Source organism: Heptranchias perlo, chromosome 7, assembly GCF_035084215.1.
Source record: "Heptranchias perlo isolate sHepPer1 chromosome 7, sHepPer1.hap1, whole genome shotgun sequence".
NCBI classification, from domain to species: domain Eukaryota; kingdom Metazoa; phylum Chordata; class Chondrichthyes; order Hexanchiformes; family Hexanchidae; genus Heptranchias; species Heptranchias perlo.
Window position 1 is genome coordinate 17,047,863 of NC_090331.1, and position 22,432 is coordinate 17,070,294.

The following is a 22,432-nucleotide window of genomic DNA, read 5'->3' on the forward strand; positions in this document are numbered from 1 at the left end:
AGGTTAAAGGGAGATTTGATAGAGGTGTTCAAAATCATGTACAATTTTGACAGAGTAAATCAGGAGAAGCTGTTTCCAGTGGCAGATGGGTCAGTAATCAGAGGACACAGATTTAAGGTGATCGGCACAAGTGCCAGAGGCAACATGAGGAAACATTTTTTTACACAGAGTGTTGTAATGATCTAGAATGCACTCCCTGAAAGGGTGATGGAAACAGATTCAATAATAACTTTCAAAATGGAATTGGATAAATACTTGAAAGGAAAAAAAATTACAGGGCTAAGAGGAAAGAGCAGGGAGTGGGACTAATTGGATAGCTCTTCCAAAGAGCCGGCACAGGCATGATGGGCTGAATTGCCTCCTCATGTGCTGTACCTACCATAATACTATGATACTATGAAATAAAGATAAACATATTCAATAAGGGTCTCATTAGAATTGACAACCACTTAGAAAAAACTTCTCTCCACGTTTGATCAAAGGCCTTTGCTACATTTAAGAAAAAAACTACCACTGTATCCTCATTTGTCTGCCCTATATGAATGATAAAATAAGGAGATACTGTAAATTATAGAAGGCGTTCCTCCCACAAGCAGCCCTTTTAATACTCATTAAAATTCACTTTTTTCTTGGAAGCAATCTTAAGTGGCATGTTGGAGCTGACCATGAGATTAGAATAAATATCTCCAGTCGTGAGGTTGACTGTCAGCCACTCGTGACTTACCTTGGCCAGCCTCATTTGCTGAGGGATGTATCATAATCACATGGCTGGTCACGACATGTCTATTTCTGTATAATGGGAAGAACATCTGAGCTGGTTGGACCTGCACAGCATAGCTGCATCATAGTTCTCAAATGTAAGTGCTATAATTTGTGCTATTTATATGCCATTGGTGTATAAATGGGACCCCATGTTCATTGGTCATAAACCTACTGTAAGTTATGTTTTATATACTAGGTTTTATGATATATGTTGGACGAAGTGCTACTGTAAATCTGATTTAAGACAATTAACATACTTGTTTTTTTGGGTGGGGGCTGCCTGGTTTTCTTTGAGTGAAGTGAGATAAGCATCAGCAACTTCTCCAAACGAAAGATGATCATGACTTTTTAATGCAGCCGATGCAAGACTAATATTAATGATCCTAGCAAACCAGTTCTCTAAGGTAGAGGTATATTTCTCTCTGATTTTTATCTGCAAAGTTGATTTTTAAAAATTCCTAACCAGTCGTCTGGTGTTGATTCCTAGGGCACATCAATCAGTAATGTTGCAGGCATTGCTTGTATGGGTGCTATAATCTGAACCATTTACATCTGTCAAAGTTCTTAATATGTTTATTTTTTTGGTCAAAATGTTGTTCAGATTTGTGTGTTTTTTTAAGGTTTCTTTTTGCTCATAAAGTTAAGTGAGGTCATTGCTGAAGAGGACATTTTCCAAATTTCCAACCAATTGTTAACATTGAACACTGCAAGGCGACAAAGTGTAGGACAGACAGATTGTTACAAGCACTGTATTCAGTCCCAACAATATGCTTCAGGGTGGTCTTGCATTAGCTGATGCCAAATGCACTTCTCCCTCTGGCAGCACTCCAAAATATAATCGACCTGACCTGCCCCAAACTGGCAGCATTGGGTCTACAAATCTGCCATCAGATCAAATGCCATTGATTGTGCAAGCTAAACAGTGGTAGTCACACATGTCCGCACTACCTTGTAATCTGGTCCCTGTTTACGTAGTGGAGCTTAACTATGGTAACTGGCAATCAGTGATAAATGGAAAGAGGAGTGTGATGTACCAGGGTGGGAGAACACACCAGCCAACCTGAATCAGACATGCCATTTATTGCCTTCCACAGACATGAAAAACAAGCTGGACTTCACACAGATTAGTCGCTTTGGAGTCTTGTGTTTCCGATATGAGAGTTTTAGACCGTGATGGAATGGGATGCAGAAAGGGACAAGGGGGCTGAAAATTTCTAGAGGTGGGATGTGTAATTTAACATGTTTTTTTTTCCCCTTCAAATCCAAATTGGCCTTTTATTCCAATCATCCAAAAATCAGTGCTTTGCAATATCAAAATGTTTTTATCCCTTAGTTATTTGCCATTGTGTAGAGAAAATGAATGCTTCTGATTTGAGAAAGCTACTATCAGAGCCTGTGCCTTCAAAAAGTTTTTTTTTACACATCGTTTTTTTTAATCCTTCCTGTTACCAATGGGTGGGAGAAGAGTCTGAATCTTGCTGTGCTTCACTGGTACATTGGACTTCCAAGAAATGAATGCCTCTTACTGGTCTGGATCTTCAAAAAAAAAAAGTCCCTGACTTCAGACCAGCAAAGATTTTAGTGTTACAAATGATAATCAAATTAAGTACTCGCAAGTCTGCCGTTTGAGAAATATGGCCTTTCCCAAGAGATTTACTTCCTTTCTAATAAAAAAAATATTGGTTCTGCACTACTTTCACACCAGATTCCATTCATTTCAAGCCACAATAATCTGTATTTAATTTGATGTCAATTATATTCTTTGCTTCTTAAATTGGGCCAAGTATACATTCCAAAATAATGAGCCTGGATGCACAATGAGGTGTTACATAGGGGAGGGGTAGCACATTAAATGTCAAGTAATTTTATTTTTAGGTACTGTTGTTTAGATTGTTTCACACCCTTTGCAGTGGTAACCATAACCTCAGGTAGTCAAAACCACAAATGAAGAGGCAAATGGTATGTCTTGTTGCTAATGTTTAAAGCTTAACATATTGCAATTATCATTTTTTTCCTTTTTAAGATGGGGAATCTATTGTACAATGTTCAGACTTTATCTGGGATCAAAGTAGCTGGAAGTTGCAGGTGATTTGGAAAATCAGAAGTTTGTTTCAATGTATTTACTTTTAAAAAAGTTACTTTGAAGTTTGGGTGTCACAGTGGGTTAGTACACCGTCCTTTGTTATAGCTCTCTATCCACTGGGCCTGGGGTTTGGGGCTATCTAGATTTAGATGAGAAATAGGGAGATGCATGCCATTCCACTTGGCTTTATTATAGATTTGCTTAAGACACTTAATTCTGATTTCTTTAAAATAACTTAATCCTTTTTATTGCACATTGTCTATTTCATCTGTTCATAAACATTTTGCATAATTTAAAATTCTTTATGCAGGAGTGAATTATAGTCTGTAGCCTAATTTTCTGAAATTCGGATGGCATTCATTAGCTCTCATTCTTGTAGTTTATGATGCCATCTGCATCCTCTCAATTGTGCTACATCAAAGATATGTTGGGAAGTTGTAAACTGCAAAAAAGAAGTAATTTGGTGAGCCAAACAATTTACAGTCATCACCCGTGTGACTAATTTGGCCGATATTTTGTATTACATGTTATTTTTCTGTTGGTTTTCTTTTTTTAATTGGGTGTTATGTTCTGTGCAGCAAGAATAGGTTGTGGTTTGATACCATTCGTGATTTACTTTGTACTTGCCAATTCTGCTGTGGGGTGATGGGGAGTGAAAATAGAGAATGAGAGCCTATATTGATGGGCAGTGTGTGCATCTAACTTTACCTGTAGGGCCACAGTGGCCAAGCGCAAGTATGACTCTATGAATAGTGGGAGGTGACCAGGGCATCATTGTTTTAGTGTGTTAGAATTGTATCTGAGGGTGGGGTGGCCATCTCTGCTGGGACGGATGTAAACCTCAGAATGTGAATAAGTAGTTTGAAATTCTGGAAGGAGAAACACTCTGCTTGAATCTACAGTAATGTACAACACACTCTTTTCTGGTGCAGTCCAATCGTGTTCAGTATGTTCTCTGACATAACGAGAATCTTAAATTGCCTCACGACTGCTCATTGTGGACTGTTATTTTTTTATACGGGTCCCAGGAGAGCAGCTCTAAGCCCCCTCCCCCATCCCCTGTCCCCATTTACCTCTGTTCTTCCTGCTGTGTAAAATCAAGATCTGTGCACTTGCAGATAAATAGAGAGCTGATGGCAAGATTTCTTACTTTATACTGGAGACTGCTGTCTGCTGCACCAACATAAAAATGCCTGAAGATTAGACATGCATAGCAGATCTTAAAGGGAAAATCACTGTTATGAAATGTACTAGAGGAACTGGGGGAAGTTAAACAAATTGTCCTTCAAGTGTCTGACTTCCCTTTTGCGCATTCCTTGCTCAAACTGCAAATATGGTTAATACACCAACCATTAAATTGATTGGCTCATGATTATATGTAAATTCTCATGAGATACTTTACCTTGTAAATCAAAAGGAGAAATGTAATGCCACTCTGCTGCTACTTAATTTTAAACATTGAAAGTTTCTGCAGTTACATGTGTAATATTTAGCATAATGTGAACTTGCAGAGCTTAATGTTGCAGCAGTTGAGTTTTTCAGAAAAGGCCGTACCAATATCTGAAACTGCCCTAAAACATGTGAAGAAAACAATTACATGTTTTTCCCCTTAACATAAGGGGAAAAAATCCTGTTGGAGGTTGCCTTCCAGAATTCAATTCAGTATAGCGTCCCAAAGCAGCCACATTGTGTTAAACTAACTGCAAATTACAACTAGCTTACAAAGTTCTATTATTGGAGAATCTGTAGTGCTATATACTGATTTGGAGGGACCTGTGTTTTATGGAAGAAACAGCAGGAAAGGGAAACTAGTGAGAATGTGACCATAAACAAAAAGTAGAAGCCACAGCAAAAACCATATCTAATTTGAGATGAATAAACTATGTTGTGTTAATATTTCTATTTATGATGCTAAAATACATGTAATCTTTCAATACAGAGGGCAGAGGAAAAATGTATTTTTGTGAAAACTTGTTTTCTTAACTAATGCTTAAAGTGAAGGAATTCTTCAGAGATTTATGTTTATTAAAGCAGCCATTTTAATCTATATTTTGGGGTCAAGATAAATCCAACTCGAGCAAAACTACAAATATAACTTGGATGGTTGTGATTTCTTTGAACTTGCCTGCTCAGTGTCCCATGCTGCTTTTGGAATATTTTTGCACTTGATTTATGGGTGCTTTTTGTAACTACAGACTGTAATCTTTTTAAAAAATATATATATATTATGTATGTCCATCTGTGGGTTAGAATGCTCTTTGTTCTTGGAATGTGAGTTTGAATCCAGCCAAGGTAAATGGGATGAAAGTCTACCATCTGTAAGGATCCTAAGTAAAATAAATTTGAGGAGCTTTAGCCCATTTCCTCATGGCTGTGAGACCACAACATCAATTGGAACTGAATTATCAATTGTGATTGGATGTGACACAATAGTGGCTGCTGTTGAAAATGTCGCATTGATGCTTTATAGTAGAATTGAGATACGTTATTCTGGAGATGTAGAGGAAGTTTCACTGTGAATCGACCTATAGAACTTCTTCTGTGAAGGAGTGCTTCTGGCTGACATTGGATGCCAAAGTGGAAAAGTGTGCCCTTGCATCACCTGAAATTTGTCACCTCCTCTTCCCCACCCTTCGCCAACCCCAACTGAAAAGAAAGGTTTGATCATGAATGACCATTATAACAAGCTGTTACTTTGCGTGGTGTCATCTTGAATATTGCATCCTCTTGGTCACTTGACAGGAACAATAATTTACTGTTATAACCCCCTATTACAGTCAATATTTGCATGCTATATTAATATAACTTGGACATTGGAGAAAGTGCATGACTATTACTTTATAGCCAGAATACTATTCATAAATTTTCTTTATTATACCGATGGGATAAATATTTTTCTTAAAATGAGAAGCTTATCAATTGTGTGACCTCTTCCGCCCACTAATATAATCAGAAGGCCAGTAGTAATTTCGTAAGTTTTCTTTTCCAGTAAAATCCCATGCAGTTTTCTGATTTACATTCACTTCAGATTTTTAGCATCAAAATGGCTTCTTTTAACTTCCTTCTATGAACAGGCCAGGTTCTTGAATGGTGAAAATGAGATGACATGTCTGCTCTGAATAATGTCAATTGATGTGATTTGAACATGAGTGGCTATAATATATATTTATATATATTTATATCTATTAAATGCGAGGGCTGACACCTCTGGCATGTTTGTTCCAATGATGATTTTGTTCTACCCCGAAAGGTTTCTGCACTCATTCCAGTACGGTACTTTTACCATGGGACAGAAAAATGAGAGGTGCTCCCCTACACTAGGTATGTGCCTTTTGATGCCCGCTTGCATAAGAAAGGGGTCTTATGAGGGTGGGATGCCATTCAAAAGTGTGCAAGTTTTATTTTGAACAGTTAAAATTTAACATTTTCAGCTTTTTCCATTGGGGTTGATTCAGGCACTATATTACTAGTAAACTGAGATTTTGCTGAGTGTTAGATGTTCTTTGAAAAGGAACAATTGCTGTGAAGTAACTCAATTAATCAGATACCTACACATTTATTTTCAGTGTTCTCCACAAGTACTTTAGCATGGGTGTTTATTTTGCTATTTAATTCATGGGCAGAGCCCAAAGTTGAGGACGATTATAACCTTTGACTGCTACATAGAAATTCTGTTTTTTAAAATGTCTACATTCAAAATCCGTTTTAACGTTGTCTATGACTAGAGTTAACATTTCCTCTGTGTACGGTGGAGAATCTGAGATTACAATGTATTCAGCATGTTTTTTGGGGTGGGAAGGAATGCAACTCAAGCAGTGTTTGAATTTGAGGATTTATGCGTGTGCATGAGAGTGTTTAAATAGCTTGAAAATTAAGCTTGATTCGTGTGCCAGTTTAGCAACAATTGCACGTTCTGTTGCAAATCAGGAATGTATGTAAATTTGTTACTTTTCAAAATGTCCTTGTATAGAATCTGGTCCTTTTGCTTCTATGATCTCTCTTCAAATGTAGCTGTGCAATGAGCATGACCAATTCCATCTACTGGGAAATGTTTCTTTTAAATTCTGAAACCATAGTAAAGAGCCAAGGCCCATAGTGCTTGACACCACCAAAGTTGAAAGGTGTAAAAAGAGAATGCTAGGTAATTTGGGAAGTAGTGATTAGGTGATGCTATGGTTGGGATTTATAAGTCTGAACTTTGTAGGAGGAGGAGGAAAGCTAATAAGGTAAGGAATTTCCCAATTTTGCGGTTCTCTGAATGAATTAATTTAATTAGGAGACATGTGAATCTTAATTTCAACAGAGTGAGGATGTAAAGAGGAGAAAGAGTATGTCCGATAGTATATTTGGAGCTTAAGGCGGCTCGTGTGTACGCAAACACAGTCAGTGTTGCAGTGTGATTGTTGTCCAGTTGGACTGCTGGTTGGCTGCTCAATGCATTGTTCGTCTGTTAGATCACATTTAATGTTGAGATTTGTTTTCTTATAAGTTTGCCATTTTATACCTTGGTGCTTTAGCATCTTACATATATATGCTTTTTTTCTCTCTATTGGCAGGAAATCAGAAAACTCAGTGCAATTTTTGACTAGGAGAACAAACTAAGATCTCGAGAGTTTTTGTAAAAGCTAGAATTCAGATATGTTGACGGTCATTTTGTAAAGTTGGCTGGAAGTTTTAGCACCGTGAAAGGAAATATGTGTTGATTAAATTTCTTCAAATGGTACTGTGGAAAAAGTGTTTCCCAAAACTTTATTAAGGCTGTGTGCGTAACTAATGTTACAGCATTCAGTCGTCATGGTCCAGCATTGTGGAATTTTTTCCTGATGCTCTCCAACCTTGCTACCTCTATCCTACTTATATATAAAAAAAACTCCTCAAAATCTACCTCTTCGCCGCAAGTCATTTCCCCAGCTCTTCTAACTCTTGCTTGGTATTAATTATCCCCTTCCTGTTTTTTTTAATATTCATTCTTGGGTTGTGGGTGTCACTGGCAAGACTGGCATTTATTGCCTATCTCCACTAATCCTGAGAAGGTGGCAGCGGGCCAACTTCTTGAACTGCTGTAGGTTGTGTACTGAAGGTGCCTCCATTATGCTGTTAGGATTTTGACCTAGCGAGTATGAAGGAACAGTGATTATATGTCCATGTTGGGATTGTGTGTGACTTGGTGGTGATGGTGTTCTCCTGCACCAGCTGCCCTCATCTTTCTAGGTGGTGGAGGTCGAGGATTTGGAAGGTGTTGCTGAAGAAACCTTGGTGAGTTGCTGCAGTGCATCGTGTAGTTAGTACACACTGCAGTCACAGTATGTCATTGATTGAAGGGGTGGATGTTTAGACTGGCAGATGTGGTACAGATCACGCGGATTGCTTGTCCTGGAGGGTGTCGGGCTTCCTGAGTGTTGCAGCTGCAGTCATCCAGGCAAGAGGAGAATATTTCATCGCACTCCTGACTTGTAGGTAGTATAGAAGCTTTGGGGAGTCCGGAAGTGAGTCACATGCTGCAGAATACCCAGCCTCTAACCTGCTCTAGTAACCATGACATTAATGTGGCTGATCCAGTTAAGTTTCTGGTTACTGGTGACCCCCGGGAAGTTAATGGTGGGGAACTTGGTAAAAATAATGCCACTGAATGTTAAGGGGAGTTGGCTAGGCTCTCTCTTGTTGGAGGTGGTCATTGCCTAGCCCTTGTATGGTGTGAAGGTAACGTGCCACTTTTCAGCCCATTACCATTGCCGAATCCCCCGCCATCAACATCCTGGGGGTCACCATTGACCAGAAACTTAACTGGACCAGCCATATAAATACTGTGGCTACAAGAGCAGGTCAGAGGCTGGGTATTCTGCGGCGAGTGACTCACCTCCTAACTCCCCAAAGCCTTTCCACCATCTACAAGGCACAAGTCAGGAGTGTGATGGAATACTCTCCACTTGCCTGGATGAGTGCAGCTCCAACAACACTCAAGAAGCTCGACACCATCCAGGGCAAAGCAGCCCGCTTGATTGGCACCCCATCCACCACCCTAAACATTCACTCCCTTCACCGGCACACAGTGGCTGCAGTGTATACCATCCACAGGATGCACTGCAGCAACTCACCAAGGCTTCTTCAACAGCACCTCCCAAACCCGCGACCTTTACCACCTAGAAGGACAAGGGCAGCAGGCACATGGGAACAACACCACCTGCACATTCCCCTCCAAGTCACACACCATTCTGACTTGGAAATATGCCGCCGTTCCTTCATCGCCGCTGGGTCAAAATCCTGGAACTCCCTTCCTAACAGCACTGTGGGAGAACCCTCACCACGTGGACTGCAGCGGTTCAAGAAGGCGGCTCACCACCACCTTCTCGAGGGCAATTAGGGATCGGCAATAAATGCTGGCCTTGCCAACGACGCCCATAATCCCATGAACGAATTTTTAAAAAAAGCTTGAATGATGTTTGGGTCTTAATGCATGTGGGCATGGGTTGCTTCATTATCTGAGGAATTGTGAATGGAGCTAAATATTATGCAATCATCAGTGAAATAGCCCCACTTCTGACCTTATAATGGAGTGAAGTTCATTAATGAAGTAGCTGAAAATAGTTATGAAGTGTGTTAGGACTTGCTTTTTTTTTGTTGAAAAGTGCATTTTGTAAGCTATTTTCTGGCGTTGGTCTGTGTGTTGAATTGTTTCTAACATATTCTCTGATTTCTAGATTTTCCTTTTGATCCTCAGTGTGTTGTCGACAGTCAAGTTTCAGCCTAATCTTGCGTTCTCCTAGAATTTTGTTGCAGATGATATGATCACACTTTTTATAACCAAACAAATGGCAGAGCTCTTGGAATTAGTTAATCTAAGATTTCCAATGCATTGGTCACAATCCAAAAATATATTTTTTTCAAAACAATGCTTTTTATATTAAGTATATTGAATGCAAAATTTGGACAATAGTTGCTGTATTCCCAATCCATGCATAACTATTAAATATAGTAATTTTGATTCAAACATAGGATATTTTTTGTTTTTTTGTGCTGTACCCATTCTTCATGTCGGTCTGCTGCCAGTTTTCAATTGGACACAATACTTTTTATACAAAATCTGTTTTAGGTGTATTTACATTTTTGAGACGTGTTTACTTTTTGGTTTTAAAAATAATGATTTGACGACTCATGGATTGAAATTTTTGCCTGCGTATCATGGACATTCTGGTCAAATTATTGTTAGCTGGATCTCTGTTGTCCCTGGCAGATCCAGAAAGGAGTTCCTTCTGCATGGAGAGAAAAAAAACAAATCGTCAACTCAGATTGCTCCTAATGGTGGGTTGCAGAGGCCTAGGAGCAGGTGGCAAGTCGTCTTGCTCTTTACATGGCATGGAAAGGGTGTGTGGGGTGGGGAGAGGAGGGGGAAGGGGAGAGGGCGGACGGACGAGGGAGGTTACCAAAAGAAATAGTTTGTTTTTTTGTTGACTGTAGGTTAAAGAGAATGAGATGTAAATGTGATAAATAGCTAACTTATTTAAATATAGTTGAGAAATTCCTGAACCAAGCAAAAAAAAAACTTGGCCAAGTAATAGTGTGTTTACCAGGATTCTCCTGCACTCCCGCGTGACAGCTGGTGTTTAAAAACACACTCCACGGGACAAATGCTTATTAGACAGGGTGTGGAGAATCTGGAGGTCTGTACTGCACTACTGCAGATGCTATATCAGGGTAATTTGTGTTTTTTTTAAATGCGAGTGCCTATTCTGTCAGTAGCTACATTTTTCTTGTTTCTTCTAAAACGTTCCCTTCTGCTAAAAGTCCTGCAATGTTTAAATGTTTCTTAATCAGTTGCTCAGTAAGTTGCCTTGAAATTTATCAGAGGTTTACTGATTTACTGTTGTGTTGCTGGCTGCCTGGAACAGGATTTTTGTGTTCTCTGGATTGTGCACGCTATGACAAACAACACATGCAAGGGTGTTGGATTCCTGGGTGATGTAGGAACTGAAGGACTGCTCCATAATTTCACCATTGGAAGGGTTTTGTTACTTAGGTCAAGGATATTTGTTGTGCAGTATGTGGTACATTTATGGAACTTAAATAAATTGTGATCAGATTGTTTTCACCTTCTGCAGAAAGGAAGCATATTTACCAATGTAAATTAAACATAGTTAAATACAGTGAGCTTACAATACAACTTGAACTGGGGAGAAATAAAAGATAATAGGCATTTATGGGTGAGAATGGAAACTGGCGTAAGATGTCCAGTAAATAACTATTGAGAACCTGTTTTTAGTTTCTGCCTCAACAGATGCTTTGAATCAACCTGCATTGTATAATGAGGCTGATTTTTTGTTAGATTGCAGCAAAACAAATTGCATTTGAAGCTGGTTGAGAAGCAGCTCTGGTACAATGGATGTGAACTAAATGGTATGGCCCCATTTACGCTCATTGGAATGATTGGAATATAAATTGTATAAGGAGCATCTTAAATACACAATGTAAATCCTCAGGATTAACCTGTGCCAATGTAAAATCAGTATTAAAAATTCATCTAACTTCTAGCTGCATGCCAGTTTTATAGTAACCTCTGCAAGCTGGGAAATGGATCTGTTTATTTTTGACTGCATCTAGTCGCAAATCGCTATTTTCCTAATGTTTGCACGCGATTGGGGTTTAGTTTGCTGTCCCCAACTTGTTGGATGCCACGGTGTAAGTGTGGCACTTTTTTATTTTGCTTGTTACCTGGAGTGATTTGAAAAGTGATTGGCTTCGGGTATCGGTGTAAATTGGTAGAAATACACACCTCCTGGGGATTCTACTTGAGTGCTGGTTTAAAGATGCCAAATGTAGAAAATAGTTACTCCAAGCTGTTGTGCCAGTGCATTCCTATGTTGTGACTCAAATTGAGGTTTTAGTTTTGCATGTATGTCCAGGTTTGGCACAATTTGTTTGATAGACTTTGTTGTGTACTACGGTGTAAACTGAGTGGCTTTAACTTAAACGGAGAGATCAGCAGCTGTTTTGATCAGAGTGCTGAAAGTTTTCCATAAATGTACCTCCTGATGAGATAAAAGTAAACACTGCAGATGCTGGAAAGCTGAAATAAAAACAGAAAATGCTGGTCAGGCAGCATCTGTGGAGAGAGAAACAGAGTTAACGTTTCAGGTCGATGACCTTTCGTCAGAACTGGCTGATCAGATTCCTGGTTCCACTTCAGCCCCACCATGCACCATAGTGTAGCTGCTGGGCAGCAATTTGATACTATTTTAGCTCAGGGGAAATAATCTGATCTGGTGTGAATGAGTTCTTCTATTTCTTGTATTGTGTATTGTAGTCTGTTTATAGTGAGATTTGTTACAGAAGTAGTTCCCAAACTTTTATTGCTAAGCCCCCTTTTGAGATTAATTTCCCATTCACACCCACCCCTTTTTCTAAGAAACAATATTTTGTAGTCTCCAAGAAGAATTAATCGTTCAATCCTATTGGTTTCAAAAAATGGAAAATAAGCTGAGAAGTTCAAAATGCTCACCTTGCCTTCAGTCATGTAGGGATTGTGTGCCTCGAATAGCCAGTGCTTCAAGGATCTCTACTTTCATGCAGCAATCAGGACTTATCAGAAATGTCTTTCACTAAGTACAGCCTCATATAGAGGAGCTACGATCTCAGCACAGCTGGATGTTTGAATCCCCGCCGACTTCTAGAAGTGGAACTTTGACCTTTGAGAGGTATCATTGGTACAATAGTAATCGGTTAGTGTGTCTGATCAGAGCTGCTTCTGGTGCAACAGAAATCGGTTACTATGCACCAGAAGGAACTTTAATAGATCTAATCAGCATCTTCTGGTGCATAAAAACTGATTATTGCGGTTCACATTCTTGGCCAGCCCGTCCTCTTTGCGCCCCTGATACCCTCAACACCCCCCAACTTAACCTCGGCGCCCCCCCCCCCCCCCCAAGTTTTGGAACCTCTGTGTTACAGTAAAGGGCAGAGTTGCCTCAAATACTTTCGATCAATGCTGTCCAAGATAATTCGATGCCTAGCCATAGATTTGGCTACAGCGGCACCATTTTAGCCACATGCACCGATATTAGTGAAAACTCCTTACAGACAATACAGGTAAATATACTTTGTGTATATTTACTTAACAAACACCTATCAGCATTCAGTATGAAATTTTGCAGTCTTTCACCAAAGTTTGGAATTCTGGCATGAATTTATCACTTGGTGCAGCTTCGAGGTTTTTGCCCAGCAGTTGCAAGCGATATTTTGACTTCATGACTGCTGAGAATGTTGACTCACGATGTGATGCACCAGACCCACCTCTGGTATCTATCCAGAACGCAATTGGATGCTACTTGCACTTTCGCATGACACGTTCTGTGGAGTTGCATTTTCCTGCTGGCCTGGAGAGGCTTTTCTAATTGGTCGCGCTGCCTACGATGACATCTCCCATCTCCATACAATGTTGCTGAAGTTAATCGTTTTCACCCGTGTTGCATATCATTTTAGCAGATAAGCAGTAACCAAGGAAGTAAAGCGCGTACAATGTTCAAAAAAACACTCTGCTTTTCATCTTGCCATTCTGCTAACAAACGCACAGAAAGGTAAAAGTACACATGCATGCACCATGTGAGTATAACTATTGAGATCATGTACACAATTGTCTAATACTCATTTTTTAATTAATGAAATATGTATGCAGCCCATGGAATAAAGGGGGCAGTAGCAACGTGATACAGAATTGGCTACGGGACAGGAAACAGAGAGTAGTGGTGAACGCTTGTTTTTCGGACTGGAGGGAGGTGTACAGTGGTGTTCCCCAGGTGGTCGTTGCTGGGACCACTGTTTTTCTAGATATATATTAATGACTTGGACTTGGGTTTACAGGGCACAATTTCAAAATTTGCAGAAGACACAAAACTTGGAAGGGTAGTAAACAGTGAGGAGGATAGTGATAGACTTCAAGAGGATATAGACAGGCTGGTGGCATGGGCAGACACATGGCAGATGAAATTTAACGCAGAAAAATGCGAAGTGATACATTTCGGTAGGAAGAACAAGGAGAGGCAATATAGACTTGAGGGCACAATTCAAAAAGGGGTACAGGAACAGAGAGATCTGGGGGTATATGTGTACCAATTGTTGAAGTTGGCAGGGCAGGTTGAGAAAGTGGTTAAAAAAGCATATGGGATCCTGGGCTTTATAAATAGAGGCATAGAGTACAAAAGTATGGAAGTCATGATGAACCTTAATAAAACACTGATTCGACCACAACTGGAGTATTGTATCCAGTTCTGGGTGCTGCACTTTAGGAAAGATGTGAAGGCCTTAGAGAGGGAGCAGAAGAGATTTACTCGAATGATTCCAGAAATGAGGGACTTTAGTTACGTGGATAGGCTGGAGAAGTTGGGGTTGTTCTCCTTGTAACAGAGATGGTTGCAGGAGATTTGATAGAGGTATTCAAAATCATGAAGGGTTTATACAAAATAGGTAGAGAGAAACTGTCCCATTGGTGGAAGGGTCAAGAACCAGAGGACATAGGTTTAAGGTGATTGGCAAAAGAACCAAAGGTGACATGAGGAAAAACTTTTTTACACAGCAAGTGGTTAGGATCTGGAATGCACTGCCCGAGAAGATGGTGGAGGTAGGTTCAATCATGGCCTTCAAAAGGGAATTGGATAAGTACTTGAAAGGGAAAAAAATTGCAGGGCTACGGGGATAGGGCGGAGGAGTGGGACTAGCTGGATTGCTCTTGCATAGAGACGGCGTGGACTTCATGGGCCGAATGGCCTCCTTCCGTGCTGTAACCTTTCTATGATTCTATGAATTAGCCACACCTGGATTTCCAATTAGCCGCATGTGGCTAGTGGCTAACGTATTGGACGACACTTCCCTCGGGGGCCCAAATTCTCACTGTTGGGTAGGATTTACCATGATCCATGATTCAGTGGGTTATAGCGCACATTGGCGATCAAGTTTAGGAACGGGGAGAGTTACGACCTGGGCTTGACCCCTCAACAGTTTTTTGTGTCAACAGCAAAAGTCAGTTTCCATAAGCAGACCTACGTCTCCCATGATATGAATCTCTCAGTTTATGCATGCTATTAATGGGAGTAATGTACTAGAAAACTAACAATTATCCTTTTATTTTGCACTGGAGATAGGCAGTCTGCCTGTCATTAATTCTGTCCACTCTTGAAAGCAGGAAATGTCACGTTATCAGTTTGTATCATTCAGGTTAAAACTATTAATTAAATTTGTTTACAAATATAATTGTACAGAAGCAAAAGAATACAACAAGAAACTAGCGGTACAAATCGATTGCCATGATTAGTCATGATTCAATTATCATTGTATCATGCGACTACCAGGATGGTTGAATGTGACCTTGGACTTTTTTCGTCTAGCAATTCCTATATGCAAATATTTATAAAAATATATAGAACAAATCATTCCAAAAGTTTAAATATTTTCAGATTGTATTTCTCATAGTTCAACAATCTGCAAGACTATTGCAGACTTCCTGATATGTTTATATGTTGGTGAAGTGATTTTTCCCATTCTGGTGCACAGAGTTCTCCTCTAAAAACTAGAGCTCACAGATGTTAATCTTGAGATACTCTCCATTTCAAGATAACTCCTGGTGGGCCAGGTTAGAAATAACAAATCCATCTATAACCTCATAGTATTTGACACTTGTCAGCATTCAGAACCATTCTCTATCAGGGAAACTACAAGTAAAGAAAGAATCAATAATTTGTTTAGTTTAGGTTCCAAGAACAATCTTAAAGAATTCTGACAATGGTATGTGAATTTTGCATTAATTTAACTTTTCAAAAACCTGAGGTACCAGCCCAACCTCATTTGATTAAATTGTTCAGTTCTGTTAACGAAGGTAGGTGTCTCCCCCTTGAAATGAACTGCTGTCTCCTGATTGTACTTGTATATTGATTTCCCCTTCCAAAAAAAAATTAATAGTCTGGCTAACATTAGGCTATTTTAAATTCCCAATATTTTGGACTATCTAAAACTTCATATAAAAATACCTGAGTTTTTTTGTGATTGAAGTAAGATCCAAGCTCAAATTCTATGGGGTTCTGATTTAATTCTACCTCTGTGCAGCATAACAGGGACTTTGTGGGGTATAAATGCTGTGCGTACACACCTTGTTTTGATGTTTGAGCTCCTTATTTACATTTAGCTCAGTAAAAGATTTATTGGTGAAGCAGTTGCGCTCCATCTTATTTCTAGACTTCAATTTTTTTACATTATTTTTCTCTGCTGTTGCTACTATTTTTTTAAAATCTTCAATAAATGGTTGTGCCTGGTAAAGGGAATGATATATTTCTGTTGGGTTCTTTATGGTCTGTAGTGTTTGTATACATGGTGTTTGAGCAATAAATGGAGGAAGCATTCTTTCACCAGCTGGGGTTTCTACTTAGAGTCCAAGTTCAGTGTGTTGCTGTGTAGAGTTAACAAAGCTGTTAGTGTTTTGAAATTGGGAGTAATGTAGGTGCTGAACAAGGGCATCATTTCAGTCATACGTGCCACAATGTGTGATTTTTACTATTGGACTGACTTGAAAGTATTTGAGCTTTTTAAAAAAAAATCATGAGCACTTGGAGGCAGTTTCATAATTGTGGTTGAAAGAAGAAAAAGAGCTTGTGCAATGAGGAAGTACTTCATTTCAATACAGATAAGCATTTCCTTGAATCAACGTAGATTGGTCACTTACTTTCCCCGAACAATCGAAGGTGGAAATGATTTATTTTTGAGTTCTGTTATTATTCAAAAATGTTGCAAATTTTGCACACCCAAGTCCTCAAAGATTTTAAACATTCAGTGCCACCTGTTATAGCATTGTTCTTTCTATAAATGCAGGGATTAGTAAAAAGCTTTAGATTGTGATGTGACCATTGCTTAGTATTGACGTAGTGAATGTGAAATCCATGGGACCACTTTTCGTACTTGTAATTGTGTGAACCAAAGTACTGATCAGTTGGATGAGTTCAAATCACATTAAGACACAAACTTTCTTGTCTTTGATAATGGTTGGAAATCAAAATTAGAATTGTGACTGTGTAACTGCCCAAATTCTGTTGTTTGTTTTGTGCACAGACACCCTTTCCCGCCCAAAAATAAAGACCATATGTCTGAGTGTAATCGAAGCTAGTTCATGCTATAGTGCGTGAAATAGCATTTAGAAACACAGAAAATAGGAGCAAGAGTAGGTCATTCGGCCCTTCGGGCTGCTCCGCCATTCAGAACGATCATGGCTGATCATCTGACTCAGTACCCTGTTCCCATATTTGTCACAAACCTGACTTCACTTCAGTGCATCCGGTATGGAATTTAGCTTTGTTTACTGCTTACTGTACATGGTAAGAAAGACTCCCAGTTGCTGCATGTCTTGGTTGCAAACTTGCAATTTTCATCTGGCTGGAAATTGGCACATTCGGGGCAAGTTTTTTTTCAGATCACTGGCTGGAAGTGGAATTTATTTTTGAGCAAGTTGGCATTTAGCATCTTTTAATCCCCATTTTAACTGGGTTTTCCCCAAGTGAACTGGGTATGGAACGCAAACGCAAGTGCAACAAACGCAAGTGCAACAAACGCAAGTGCAACAAACGCAAGTGCAACAAACGCAAGTGCAACAAACGCAAGTGCAACAAACGCAAGTGCAACAAACGCAAGTACTGATATTTCTCCTGGTACTTTCGTGTAAACACATTAGCATTAAAATGATGCAGATGTACCTGGTGAAGTTATCATTTGCTGAGCTCATGTTTGAATCCTAGGTGACTTAAAAAAATCAAGTTATTTGCAAAATTGGTTTGAGGATTTTAAGGATGCTAAGTCCTAACGGTTAATGAATCTGCTTTTCAGCGCTACAAACAAGTATTTTAAGATTTTTGTGCATTTTTTTGGGGTTTTAATTAAAAGTTAGTGTTCAGTTTTCAGCTGGGAGTGAAGTTGCAGCTTTAACATCTTTGTTAATCTTACTTTTCCACTATAATGTTTCTGACTTAAGATTGTTCATCCCTATTTAAGTAGGTTCAGCTTTTTGCTGCCCGTTTAAAAAATATGCTGCCTTAGAAGAAAATACCAGTAATGTGACTACTATAAATCTATTGAATCCTATAGATGTGCATTAGAAACTCTTCATTAATCTATGCGTGGGTGGGAAGGTTATAGTACACCTGTTTGTGTGAAAATTCATCCGCTTTTACTGTGTTTTAATTTTTTTTTACTTTTGTTGCCAGACTATTTGGTGATTGCTTTACTAGGTCTTCAAATTTTATTTCTCTCGCTGCACTGTAAGTATGGTTAACATGATGTTGGGAAACCTGATGAAAATGGGTTTTTAAAAGTAGCATTCTTCAAGTGATTCATGATGTCTATTTGACATCGCAGACCACAAGTGTAAACTAAACAATTGGATAACTGGGTGGGAGAAAATGGAGAGGATTTTTTTAAAATGTTAATTTCACTGGTGATTACTTGGTACCTGGTCCTGGCATTCTACAGTTAAGCAGCAGGGGCTGTATATTCTAAAATACTGCTGGTCTTTTGATGTGTGCTTGAAACTAACAAGGTTCCTGTGGAACAGGTTGGTGATGTGCTAGTTCAAATTAGTGCATTAGTTTCACAAGTATACTTTTGCACTGTTGCCAATAGGTTACCGGCATTGCTCCTTTTAGGAAACTTGAACCACAATTTAAAAGTGTGTCCATCTTTACATTTAAGTATTGGTATAATAAATTTTCAGAAAGCCATTTTTGTGAGCTTAAGGTTTAATGTTGAAGATTTTTTTTTTAAAAAGGGTTTTTATATTGTTTACCCGACTGACATATATCTTAGAGAAATTCAGGACCAGTTGTGGAAATTAAATGCAACACAGGGTGTCATCTGATGATTTTCAAAATCACAACAGAATTATGCAGCAATAGAACCATAGATGATTACAGAAGGAGACCATTTAGCCCATTGTGTCTGCTGGCTTGTAAATAGAGTAATCCAAAACAAAACCCACTGTCCTTTCTCCCCATAGCCTGGTATCTTCCTCTGCTTAATTGTATGTCCAAGTAGAGTGTCATTGCCTAATACTTTTGTGGTTACCGGTATAAATATATACAAAACCCCAAGTTATCTTGTGCAACAAAGAGCCACTCCTGTAGCACATATGTTGGTTTTTACTAAATGGGGTTGAAAATTGATCAAATGCAAAGCTCTCAATTTAATAGTGTAATTGCATTTTGTGTAATAAAAGTATTGCATTTTGTTTTTAAAAAGACTAGTGGAAGGGAACTTTCCTACTAGCTGATCAACAATAAAGCAGCATTACCATTGCATAATTAGCCCTGTTTCCTTCCTGCAGAAAGTCACTCTCAAAGAATATGAGGGAGAGGAAGGTGAAGAGCTAAGTGAGTGAGTCAGATTTGCATGAAAAATCAGCTACGAAGTCCCTTCAAAAACTGTCAAAACATCTTGCTTTCAAAGTGAAGATAGTTTGTCCTTTCAGTTCTTTTTGTTGCACTGGCTGCGCAACTATGCTCACTGACGATAGCAACTTGCATTTATGTAGCACCTTTTAATGTAGGAAAACAACCCGAGGTGCTTCACAGGAGGGTAATAAGACAAAAATTGATACCGAACCAAAGGAGGAGATATTCGGACAGGTATCTAAAACCTCTAGCTGTTGGTTTTTAAGAAAAAATGAATGTTAGAAGCTAATAAACTTCTTTCATTGTTAAAAGTGGTTCAGTGGACTGTGAAAAATTTCAAAATGTTATTTTTGAGCTGATGCTGTTGAAGCTGAAGTATTTTTGAAACGGTCTTCTTTTTTTTCAGTGACAGCCCGAATGTAGATTAAGCCGTATAAGTTGTAGTATCACAATGTACAGAATTAATCCTACATGTGAGTTCTTGGGCCAAGGTGTGAGGTGGATTTGTGGCAAAAAGTGGGAATAGTTGTAGGGGAAACTAACCTATTAATCAGAAGCTTGGAGGGAGAGGGAATTCGCTTCTGCAATGGATGCATCCTTGTCAAAGCCCCTTATGTCAGGACCATGTAAGATGTAGCTGCTGTTGATCTGGATTAAGTAGTTGATGTTGAATAAACCTGGAATACAGTACTGGAGTTAGATCATTGAATGCCAAGGTGGCTGATACATGGCCTTCTGTCCTGCATAGCTCCTTCCACCATGCTTAAGGTAGGTGTCTGTCATACAGCTAATGATGAAACTCTGAGGCTTGGGTCACTAGTTGCTTGAAGGTATTGCCTAGGTGCCAGCTTTGAACACGTGTTGCAATATTTCCAGGGTTTGGCCTGTACCTTGATCAGGTTGCAGAGAAGCAAGTATTTGCGTACCTCCAGCTAATTGAACCACTGGGATATATTGTGTGTCTGTGCTGTGATCAGGAGGATGGTGGCAATGCAGTCAGACATTTTATGGTGAATTGTGCTGCTCGCCATGCCATTTGGGAGGAGTTCTGCTTACCTGCTATCTACCTAATAAGGGCTCAAATTATGTTTCTGTTTCATGATGACCAGCACTGACTCTGCGTATAACAGGCCTGAGTGTCCCAGCACTGACTGTGTGTGTAACAGGCCTGAGTCTCCCAGCACTGACTGTGTGTGTGTAACAGGCCTGAGTCTCCCAGCACTGACTGTGTGTGTGTAACAGGCCTGAGTGTCCCAGCACTGACTGTGTGTGTAACAGGCCTGAGTGTCCCAGCACTGACTGTGTGTGTAACAGGCCTGAGTGTCCCAGCACTGACTGTGTGTGTAACAGGCCTGAGTGTCCCAGCACTGACTGTGTGTGTAACAGGCCTGAGTGTCCCAGCACTGACTGTGTGTGTAACAGGCCTGAGTGTCCCAGCACTGACTGTGTGTGTAACAGGCCTGAGTGTCCCAGCACTGACTGTGTGTGTAACAGGACTGAGTGTCCCAGCACTGACTGTGTGTGTGTAACAGGCCTGAGTGTCCCAGCACTGACTGTGTGTGTAACAGGCCTGAGTGTCCCAGCACTGACTGTGTGTGTAACAGGCCTGAGTGTCCCAGCACTGACTGTGTGTGTAACAGGCCTGAGTGTCCCAGCACTGACTGTGTGTGTAACAGGCCTGAGTGTCCCAGCACTGACTGTGTGTGTAACAGGCCTGAGTGTCCCAGCACTGACTGTGTGTGTAACAGGCCTGAGTGTCCCAGCACTGACTGTGTGTGTAACAGGCCTGAGTGTCCCAGCACTGACTGTGTGTGTAACAGGCCTGAGTGTCCCAGCACTGACTGCGTGTGTAACAGGACTGAGTGTCCCAGCACTGACTGCGTGTGTAACAGGACTGAGTGTCCCAGCACTGACTGCGTGTGTAACAGGCCTGAGTGTCCCAGCACTGACTGCGTGTGTAACAGGCCTGAGTGTCCCAGCACTGACTGCGTGTGTAACAGGCCTGAGTGTCCCAGCACTGACTGCGTGTGTAACAGGCCTGAGTGTCCCAGCACTGACTGCGTGTGTAACAGGCCTGAGTGTCCCAGCACTGACTGCGTGTGTAACAGGCCTGAGTGTCCCAGCACTGACTGCGTGTGTAACAGGCCTGAGTGTCCCAGCACTGACTGCGTGTGTAACAGGCCTGAGTGTCCCAGCACTGACTGCGTGTGTAACAGGCCTGAGTGTCCCAGCACTGACTGCGTGTGTAACAGGCCTGAGTGTCCCAGCACTGACTGCGTGTGTAACAGGCCTGAGTGTCCCAGCACTGACTGCGTGTGTAACAGGCCTGAGTGTCCCAGCACTGACTGCGTGTGTAACAGGCCTGAGTGTCCCAGCACTGACTGCGTGTGTAACAGGCCTGAGTGTCCCAGCACTGACTGCGTGTGTAACAGGCCTGAGTGTCCCAGCACTGACTGCGTGTGTAACAGGCCTGAGTGTCCCAGCACTGACTGCGTGTGTAACAGGCCTGAGTGTCCCAGCACTGACTGCGTGTGTAACAGGCCTGAGTGTCCCAGCACTGACTGCGTGTGTAACAGGACTGAGTGTCCCAGCACTGACTGCGTGTGTAACAGGCCTGAGTGTCCCAGCACTGACTGCGTGTGTAACAGGCCTGAGTGTCCCAGCACTGACTGCGTGTGTAACAGGCCTGAGTGTCCCAGCACTGACTGCGTGTGTAACAGGCCTGAGTGTCCCAGCACTGACTGCGTGTGTAACAGGCCTGAGTGTCCCAGCACTGACTGCGTGTGTAACAGGCCTGAGTGTCCCAGCACTGACTGCGTGTGTAACAGGCCTGAGTGTCCCAGCACTGACTGCGTGTGTAACAGGCCTGAGTGTCCCAGCACTGACTGCGTGTGTAACAGGCCTGAGTGTCCCAGCACTGACTGCGTGTGTAACAGGACTGAGTGTCCCAGCACTGACTGCGTGTGTAACAGGACTGAGTGTCCCAGCACTGACTGCGTGTGTAACAGGCCTGAGTGTCCCAGCACTGACTGCGTGTGTAACAGGCCTGAGTGTCCCAGCACTGACTGCGTGTGTAACAGGACTGAGTGTCCCAGCACTGACTGCGTGTGTAACAGGACTGAGTGTCCCAGCACTGACTGCGTGTGTAACAGGACTGAGTGTCCCAGCACTGACTGCG

General features: G+C 40.8%; 1 protein-coding gene across 2 annotated transcripts in view; it reads left to right on the forward strand.

Moving 5' to 3' along the window:
* Positions 1–22,432, forward strand: part of ptpn4a (protein tyrosine phosphatase non-receptor type 4a) — a 240,491-nt gene that overhangs the window by 12,046 nt on the left and 206,013 nt on the right. The window contains exon 2 of one of the 2 annotated variants that reach the window (XM_067987103.1): positions 6,096–6,166. The exons of the other annotated variant lie outside the window; for it this stretch is intronic. Coding sequence (XP_067843204.1) covers positions 6,130–6,166 — 37 coding nt within the window. The 5' untranslated portion in view covers positions 6,096–6,129. The remainder of the gene's footprint in view (positions 1–6,095; positions 6,167–22,432) is intronic. 2 annotated transcript variants of the gene reach the window in all.